Genomic DNA, 10,183 nt, shown 5'->3' with positions numbered 1-10,183 from the left:
AGATAACCACCATAAAAGCCACATCAGTGGTTTAGCCACTATCCAACTTATTTGTGATTTTCTTTCATTTCTATTGGGTTGTTGTTGTTGTTGTTGTTGGACAGAAACCTCTTGTTTGTGTGTATCCACTAAAGGTGTTAAATCTTAGTTTCAGATGTCTGGAAGAATATTTTAAAATGTATAGATTTAAATCAATGCATTCTATTATTAATTATTCTGTCCCCAGGCAAAGTTCCTCCCACACAGCGGTGACTCCACTTTGGCCATGTGTGCCCGAGATGGACAGATCAGAGTGGCCGAGCTTTCTGCCACACAACGTTGCAAGAACACCAAAAGAGTGGCTCAGCACAAAGGTGCAGCTCATAAGGTATGATCAACCAGAAAAGTTTTGTTTAATTGTATATTTAATAGAAATATTTTATGACAGACCGATTATTGAAAATGAATGATAACTCTGAGGTGTTTAAAGTTGTGGCCATTATTCTGGTGTGTATATTAATTTTCGAAATTGAATTGTTTTCAATTTGCTTCTTCCGTGGTTACCTCAAACCAAACAGGGTTGAAATCTGTGACTAGAGCTTTACAGTCACATACATTCATTAATCAACAGCTTGGAACATCTGTTGCCCAATCAGAATCAAGCATTCAATCTTATTGTGGTGCAAAAACAAAGGACATACTTCATATAATATCAAAAAGTATCATTTTTATTGATTTATTGCAAGTTATAAAAAGTGACTGCAATCAAAAAGTCACATGTAAATGCTTGTGATTAAATGTTTTTTTTATTTTTGTTCCTCTCTCAGCTTGCACTGGAGCCAGACTCTCCCTGCTCTTTCCTCTCCGCTGGTGAAGATGCAGTAGTGTTCCGCATTGACCTGCGTTTAGACAGACCTGCCAAGTGAGTGCACAGTCATGTCACAAATGTCACAAACAGCCCTAAGATTGCCAGAAGAAAAGAAAAGGAGCACTTCAGCAGAGTGACACAAGTGAACAGGGACAGGATTAGAAATACTTGTATCAGCTGTATCAGCTGCTAGATGAGTCAGTGGAAGCTTTTCTCACAGGTTATTAATTATATGGCTTTGGTACTTTTTCCCATGCTGCATAAATACCATGGTGCTAAACAGTTTGAAAATGTGTTTCTACAGCCACTGTGCAGGTTTCTCTTTGTGAGGTTTGGTTAGCAGTGACTGAAACGCAGCTTTACACACAACTGCCAGTCTGCATGGAGAGGATCTTGAGACTCCAGTAGCTTCAAACACCTGACTGCTGCTCAGCAGTGGCTTTTTTACAGCTGGCATTACAACACAGTTAATTTGTTTGACAGAAACTTTCCTTAATAAATCTTTATCTGACCAAGATCTTCTGACCAAGAAGTCACTCACAAATCTTTTGACAGTTCAATAATCTCTATTTGTTTTTCACAAAATATGATTTGTTTTGATGCCTTTTGCAAGACATTGCATTGTTTCATACTTTTCATCTTCAGAAAGATCTTTCTTCCTCACCGTATTTCATGAGAACTGTGACTTGCTTAATAATGTGGAACAACCTCTTTAAGTAGGGTTTCCATTTACCTAAGAAGACCTGGCAAACTATTGAACAAACCTGTCTGAGATTGATACCAGTTACCTGAAATGATGTGAAAATCAAAACAAACAAAAATCTGACTCTTTATTGTACTGAAATCCTATTGATATGTCACTTGCATAATAATTTGGAACACAGTGTAATGTGGGTAAACACTGTTAATTGTTTGTTTTATGGAAATAGTTTAATTATTACACTTCCTCAGAGAAGTAATGCTATAAAACTGTACCATTTAATAACATGATGATAAACCCAGCAGTTCAAAGTTTGGGGTCAGTAAGACCCCCTGAATATAGGTACTCATTTTAAAGAAATGAGTACCTGTATTCAGGAAAGGTTTATTATATTAATAAAAATGTGAGTAAAGACATAGAATGTTACAAAATATTCTTGTTTCAAATAAATGCTGTTCTTTCTATGCTGAATCCTTAATCCTGAAAATGTGTATCAGTTTCCTTAAATATATTAAACAGCACAACTGTTTCCAACAGTGATATTAATAGGAAATGTATCTTGAGCACCAAATCTGTTCTGAAGGATCATGTGACACTGAAGACTGGAGTAACAGTAAACTGTTATTTTAAATGTTACAATATTACTGTTTTTACTGTATTTGTGATCAAATAAATGTAGCCTTTGTGAGGCTTTTTAAGACCCACTATATTGGGGCTAAATTGGGTCTACTTACCCTTAAAAATATCTTATTATGTGATCTCTTTTCATGCTTACTATAAAAACAGCTCATACTTAGGTCCTAGAAATCCTAGAATCAGTCCTGATTGTCATCCTTTTTTAGACATTTTTTTTATCCTGCAGCCTAACATTGAATGCGTTTTTTGATATTCTGGCTTGCAATCCTGTTCCCCTCTTCTTCCTGATTTTGTTTTGATTGATTTTCTTTTCTATACAACAAAAATACAAAAGGCCAATAATAGAAGAACATCTGCTGTATTGAAGAAACAGAAAACGTTTTGTCACATTAGAGAAATTACAATGTTTTAACGAGTAGATTCCTCCTTGGATCCCAAAAACATTACTGGCATCATAGAAAAAATATCTCTGTACACTCAAATTTATACAAATTTTATTTAATTCTTCAAGGTAAGAGTGCATAGTACATACTGTGATTCATAGGATACATTACACACTTTTGTTCTATGTGAAGCATATACTGTTTGCTATATTGACCGATCATTTTTCTTACTTTTTTTTTTTTTTTAAATCTCTCAGCAAACTGGTGGTGGTGAAGGAGGGTGAAAAGAAGGTGGGGCTGTACACCATTTTCGTGAATCCAGCCAACACACACCACTTTGCTGTGGGTGGAAGAGACCAGTATGTCAGGTGAGACCAGCATTTTCACTGAAATGTCACCTCCTTTGCACCGAAGTCATGCTGTTGTCTTTATCACAAGCTGCTTCTGATGCAGCTGTCAAACTTTAAACCCGTTACAATTGTTTCTCCAACGGCACTGTGTCAGCAGACTGGGCAACTGTTCTCCCTCTTCCTCTTTTTATGTGATAGGATCTATGACCAGAGAAAGATAAATGAACATGATAATAATGGTGTGCTGAAGAAGTTTTGTCCCTCTCACTTGGTGTCCAGCGAGTCCAAAACAAATATTACCTGTTTAGTGTACAGCCATGACGGCACAGGTAATATGCACACTTAACTCTCAGAAAGTGACTGTTGTATGGCTGCATCCCTTTTGAATAAAAACTTTACATTACATGGTCTGTTGTAGTTACATTCAAAGTATGTCATGGTTGAACTGTCTTTCAGATCTGCTGGCAAGTTACAACGATGAGGACATTTACCTTTTTGACTCCAGCCACAGTGATGGAGCGGATTACCGCAGGAGATACAAGGGTCACCGCAACAATGCTACAGGTACTTTCTATTTGATTTCATTGATTTAATTGTAGTGTTAATTTCGTTAACGAAAACTGACGAAAAATGTTAGTCAACAAGGTTTTTTCCCCTGACAAAAACGAGACGATGACGAGATGATAATAAGGTCATTAAACGATAACTGAGACTAAATGCACATGCAATATCATTTACGAAAAAAGACGAGACTACAATGTAGTTAAAAGAACAAAAACTTTACCAAAACCTTTTTATTTTTGTTGAAAAAAGTGGAGCCAAAACTTTTCTGACTGCTGTACAAGACTGTATTATGCGAGCGTTCATGTTTGTGGTTGCCAGATATCAAGGGATCAGATCCCTGCTTTTCTGTTAAATGGATACGTACATTACTCTGCCCGGCTTTATGCAATCTGGCAACCATTCACATGCGCTTTCTCTGTGGAGGCGCCGTGATCTGAAACACCGACATTCAGTACTGTACAAGCTGGAGTTCAGCGATCTTCATTTGAGGTATTCCGCTTAAATGAAAGTGTCATTCAGCCAATCTGTGTTCTGTCATGGATCTCGACTGTATTGTTTGCGATAGTGGTTTGCTGATTGTAACGTTACTTACGCAACCTCTGTGCAGCAACAAGTCTTTTTGCCGTTGTTTTAAAAGAGAAACATTAATGCAGTTTGGAATTATTGGAATTACTATTAGGAATTTCTCTGTTATAATATTTAAGAGTAGGTTTTTGTTACACCAGTTTTCATAACGTAGACCGGCCGAGTGTATATCTAAAGTCTTTGGTGTTTATTTAGCCTCTAATTAATATCCTGTTATAAATCTGTACACTAACGTTAGATGAGGTAAAATAAACCATGCATACGAGTCGATATTCTATTGATTTGTGCTTATTGGTGAAAGCAACTTCTGATGAAATGTAAAAAAAAATTTCCCAAATAACAACAATCATTGCAAATTGAGCAAAATAATACATTTTTTTTCATCATTTTAACCATTACACAGTAAGATGAAAATAAACCAAAAATGTGTAAGTTTCCACTGACTAAAACTAGACTAAAATTCTCAGACATTTAGTCGACTAAAACTTGACTAAAACTAAAACAGGACAAGTTGACTAAATATGATAAAAACTAAAAGTTACATTTGACAAAGGACTTTTGACAAAGGACAAAATTAAGAATAGCTGACAAAATGAACACTATTTAATTGCAGTATAAGGTGTTTATCACATTTTGCATGCATGTTTTAACCAATATAAATTCAGTTTTTGAAAAATACAGTTCTTAACCATCACCCCCTTTTTTCTTATTCCATCTGCTACTGGAAAATCCTCCTCCAGTGAAGGGAGTTAACTTTTATGGTCCCTGTAGTGAGTTTGTTGTCAGTGGCAGTGACTGTGGACACGTCTACCTGTGGGATAAGAACTCTGCTCGTGTGGTTCAGTTTATGGAGGGAGACCGGGGAGGAGTGGTAAGACACTGTCACTTCACTAAATTGAACTAGATCATTGAACTTCTGGTTTGAAAAAAAAAAAAAATCATATATAAATAATATTATCTTTCTGTGTTCAGGTGAATTGTCTGGAGCCACATCCTCATCTTCCAGGTTTAGCCACCAGTGGTTTGGATCATGATGTGAAGCTGTGGGCGCCCACTGCTGAGAATCCTACAACACTAAAGGGACTTAAAGAGGTACACTTCAGACAAATTATACATATTGCGCCACATTATATACATACTGTGCTATGAAAGAGGTTATCCTATAATGCATATCACATGCAATTTAGTGGGTCTCATTTGTGTCAGATTTACACTACTGTTCAAAAGTTTGGGAGATGTTTTTTTTCTTGCTCACCAAGGCAGAATTTATTTGATCAAAAATTCATACAATTTACAAGAAATGTTTTCTATTTTAATATATTTCAAAAATGCTATTTATTCCTCTGATGGCAAAGCTGAATTTTTAGCATATTTTCAAGTGTCAAAATGACCATAAACTTGGCATAAGACTAAGTCATTGCTTAGTGTGTACGTTTTGACCCTTTTAATCTGATAGTGTTGAAAACCTGAAAATATTTAAAATAATCATTTCTGGGTGTAAAAATGTCATGGAAATTGACAAGAATTAAATAATAAATTATACAATGCATTGACTTTTTTTTAGCCGACCATATACTGTATGTAAACTACTGTTCAAAGGTTCTGGGTCAGTAAGGTATATATATATTTTTAAAAATACATTTATTTATTTTCTATTTTAATAAAATAATAATAAATTTTAATAAAAAAAAAAATTAATACTTTTTATTCAGTAAGGATGCATTAAATTGATTAAAAGTAACAGTAAAAACAAAAAATCTTACAAAAGATTTCAATTTCAATTAAATGCTGTTCTTTTGACCTTTTATTCAAAGAATCCTGGAAAAAAGTATCATGATAATATACTTGATAATAAATATTGATAATAAAAAGATACAGGAGTATCAAATCAGCATATTAGATTTCTGAAGGATCATGTGACACTGAAGGCTGAAAATTCAGCTTTGCCATCACACATAAATAACTTAAGAAACAGTTATTTTAAATTGTAATAGTATTTCACACTATTACAATTTTTAATGTATTTTCGATTAAGTAATTTCAGCCTTAGTGAGAAGAAATATCTTTCAAATACAAAAAAAATCTTATCCAAACTTTGACGGCAAACTTAAACAGGTGAATAAATATTTTTGTTAAAAGCAAAAAAACAATTTTTTTACATTTTATCATGACTATTTAGGTAATGAAGAAGAACAAGCGAGAACGTGATGAAGACAGTGTTCGTCATGGCGACCAGTATGATACACAGCTCCTCTGGTTCCTAATGAGACACATGAGAAACCGAAGACCTCAGCGGGTAAGAATTTGCATTTCTAGGATAATTTTTATTGCCAATATATATCCAATGATGCCAGTTATTAGTAGGGTTGGGTATCGATTGGGTTTTTTATGATACCAGTGCCAAATCGATACTTTTAAAACGGTACTGGTGCCTGAACCGATACTTTAAAAAAAGAGCCACAAAAAAAACTAAACAATGGATAACATTAAAGAACATCGGTCTGCGGATTGAAGAGCGCGCTGAAAGACGGGGAGGAGACGAAGTCTGCCGCCGTTTTCATATGAAATTTAAAGTGGACTGGCTCTGAGGCGATCATGAATTTGTGTACAGTTTATGGAGCTAATTGCTATAGCCCCGCTAAAAACGGCCTAGCGACGCCCATGCTTCTTACGTCCATTTCGGAGAACCAGGACAAATATTTCAATCGATCGCTCAGGCATTTAAGTGGCACCGAAATGAGGCACTGATTCGGTTCTAGTACATACCGGTTACATAGGTATATGGCACCGGGTTTCGGTACCCAACCCTAGTTATTAGCTTGACTGTGTAGTCCATTTCTATGTATTGAGGATACACACTGCCTTCTACTTTGTGCAAAGCAACATGCTGCTATATAAAATCTTAATCACTCAAATGGTGGCGTTTTTGTTCCCTTTTACACTTAACCTACTATTCATGCTTTTTCAAACTAAAATGGAAACTATAAATAGAATAACCTTATAATGCTTCTTCAAACTATTGGTTTACCTGGCAGAAAAGAACCTAACCTCATCCTATATGATCTGACCTCTTCATAGCCATTAAAAAAAACAACAAACTATATACTGATTGCTTCAATGTTTTGCACCTTGTAGGCCCGGCGAGGGGAGGGGGGAGAGGGTGACACAGACGAATCCTGGAGCTCGCCAGATTCCTCTGATGAAGAAGAGGGAGGGCCAGACCATGTACAGTGCATGTCCTCCTGAGCCACACACCTATACACACACACACACACACACACACACACACATGCTCTTTGCCATATATTTAAGCACATACATACTAGTAACACACTGGTACACAAATAAACACTGAATGGCCAGCAACAAACACACACACAGCTTTAAATATACATACACACAGTGTGAGGAAGAGGGAAACGACTGTCAAAATCTGGCTTTGTGCTCCATACACACAAATGACATCACTAGGGGAAGAACTAATACTGAAATTCATATTTTTATATATATATTTGCAACCACACACGCAATTAACCACTGATTTTATGCGAACATGGACACAGATGCATTTCATTCCCAGTTTTACAGCGTATCACAAGGAAGACCACAGCCGGTGATCAAGAAATATCACCACTACTGTTTTGCTGCCTTAGTTTATCAACAACCATGAATTTTAGAAGCAGCGTTTTGCTGCAGCAGTCATGAGGCGCAGAAGAAGAAATTTCTCATCAGTGCTGTAGTAAACGGTTCCAATTGAAGCTTTTCTTTTACAGCGATGTATTTTGAGCATGATGGGACAGTACGGACTCTCAAAGCCAGTCCTTCTGTAGATTACTGAGATGATGAGTGTTACTTGTTCTAAAAACCAGCAGCATCCTTTACTGGCCTCATCAATTTTCTCCAGTGATCTGAACTGCCTCTGTCTCCAAGTAAGACTGAGCTGACGTTTGTTATTTTCAGACTGCAAACTTTGTTCGTCGCAATGATAGACTATCATGGTCTGTCTGGCCGTCCAATCCTGTCTTGTCTTTGTTCTCTTCTCCTGTGTGTGTGTGTGTGTGTGTGTGCGTGTGCGTGTGTTTGCTGAAGCCAGGCAGAGCAAATTTTCTTGAGGTCAATCATGCTCTCTTAGATCTGCCTGAAGACACAGAAGATGAGCCAGAGCAGCTTAATCTGGTTCCAGAGCTGGCTGTTTTGCTCCGTTTCTCTCTCCCTTGCTACTGAGTGCACTTTAATCAGGGATCTGCTTTGAGTTTTGAATCTCTAAGACGTGTGCGCGCTTAGGGGGCATGCAATACTTGGATTAATTTTGGTTATTTAGCTAATTTAGCTTTTCACCTTGCAATTCCCCTAATTTAATGTGGACTATTAAATTGAATACAGAGATTTGACACCAGCTCTTTGGTTTTTGGATTTGCACTTGGGTGGAGATTCTTGATGGAGTTCTTGAAGAAATTCCAAAAGGCTAGAAATGTAAATCTTCACAGACTACCGTCGTCTTCTCAGCCCTGTCCTGTAAAAATTGAGAGCAAAGATGATGATATGGTCAGAGCCAGTGATTTGTTGAATCCATGTTTCTTCCTCTGTCTTTCGTTTGAATACACATCCTCTAGATCTTTGCCTAACTAGATGGTGAGGATCAAATGTAGCAGGATGTTCCATGTTTGCCTGAGAAAGGCCAAGCCCTCACAACCCATTTTTCATAAAAATGGTGTCTGTTCTTTGTCAGTATTTGGATTCAGCTGGTTAAGAGCAAACAAGGATTGACTGTGACCTGTTGTAACTTGCATGTTGAAAGGAATGATTCATTTCAGAAGGATGGGTCAATGGCAGGAGATGGATAGTACTTGTGGGGTACGCAAGGAGGGGTAAGGAGCTTGAGTTACTTTGCTCCTTTTTTCCTTCTTTTGTGAGAGGAATAAAGTCTCAACTTTTCTCTTTTTGTATGAGAAGAAAACTTAACTGACTATATGTATATACAAATATATAAAGATATATATATATATAAATATATGTGCGTGTATGTTAATTAAAAAACTGTAAAAATCATCTTCAATTCTTACTCTTTCAAAGGGTGTCTAAATTTAATTGGTATTTGATGCAAAGGTTTATATTGTATATGACGAAATACTTTTAAATGAATGGAAACATTGGATATATTTTTTTCCTTCCTTTTTTGGGGGGATTATAACCCTAATTGTCACTGGAATTACAAGCATTCATTTCTGTTAGTGTTCATTTTCTCATTCTCACTTGTTAGCTCAAAATGTCCTGTTACTGGCATGCATTTTTTCCCCTTTTTTAAAATAATAATTTTTTTTTTTTTGATCTGAGTTATCCCACGCTGCCTAATATTGTGTTCTTTCAGTTCAGTTCAGACAACACGTACGAATTTTGCAGTAAAAAAATCTGTCCGTTTGTTTCTGACCAAGTGCCTTATTTCAAGTGCCTTCATTTACTGTAAATACAGGAGGAATTATTTTCTGTGTAATTAACTTACGGCCATCATACAGTATGTAATCATAATTAGTGCTATTTAATTAGTTGTATGGATGGTAAGACAGATAATTGTATTCTCTTTCACGATTTGTGCATCCTATGCTTATACAGGAAATAAATTACACATAATGTATTTCTATTATATATTTTATTTCCACAGACAACCCAAAATAGCCTAATAAGGGACGTGTCATGTACAGTCGACCTTTAAATAATTAGCATAAAACCTATCTTTAGCATATGATAGAAATCTAAAATGGACTTTATGATAAGGCCACATTAACTTTAACATTAGTTAATGCATCGTAATGAGCAATATATTTTATAACATCATGTTAGTTAATAAAATTGTACATTGTTCGTTCATGTTAGATTACAGTTTCTAATGTTAAAAGAGAACTTTTGATTTTAAAGGTATCTAATTTACTAATAAATGCTGTAGAAGTGTTAATTGTTCATGCTAACTAATGCAGCTGACTACCTTGCTGTAAAGTGTGAATGATATTGCATTTGTGCTGTTTTCTCTGGTATTAGGATTATACTGTTTTTATTTGGACTGAAGCTCCTCCTAAGAGCTTAAAAATGAAATGAAGCTACAGAAATAATTTTTTTTTTTTGT

At 35.8% G+C, this 10,183-nt stretch overlaps 1 protein-coding gene across 4 annotated transcripts in view; it reads left to right on the top strand.

The window, feature by feature from the left end:
• The window catches only part of LOC107706361 (DDB1- and CUL4-associated factor 8-like), a 17,623-nt gene extending 9,032 nt beyond the window's left edge, over positions 1 to 8,591 (top strand). For all 4 annotated transcript variants that reach the window (XM_016510047.1, XM_016510046.1, XM_016510045.1 and 1 more), the window contains exons 7-13: positions 2,824 to 2,934; positions 3,115 to 3,245; positions 3,373 to 3,480; positions 4,806 to 4,936; positions 5,038 to 5,157; positions 6,245 to 6,361; positions 7,201 to 8,591. In XM_016510047.1, the coding sequence (XP_016365533.1) occupies positions 2,824 to 2,934; positions 3,115 to 3,245; positions 3,373 to 3,480; positions 4,806 to 4,936; positions 5,038 to 5,157; positions 6,245 to 6,361; positions 7,201 to 7,311 (829 nt within the window). In that variant the 3' untranslated portion in view covers positions 7,312 to 8,591. The remainder of the gene's footprint in view (positions 1 to 2,823; positions 2,935 to 3,114; positions 3,246 to 3,372; positions 3,481 to 4,805; positions 4,937 to 5,037; positions 5,158 to 6,244; positions 6,362 to 7,200) is intronic.
• Positions 8,592 to 10,183: the final 1,592 nt, after the last annotated feature.

This window comes from Sinocyclocheilus rhinocerous, unplaced genomic scaffold (genome assembly GCF_001515625.1).
Source record: "Sinocyclocheilus rhinocerous isolate Xijiao unplaced genomic scaffold, SAMN03320098_v1.1 scaffold444, whole genome shotgun sequence".
In the NCBI taxonomy this organism is placed as follows: Eukaryota; Metazoa; Chordata; class Actinopteri; order Cypriniformes; family Cyprinidae; genus Sinocyclocheilus; species Sinocyclocheilus rhinocerous.
Note: the sequence above shows the minus strand (reverse complement) of the source record. Positions and strands in the feature narration are given on the sequence as shown.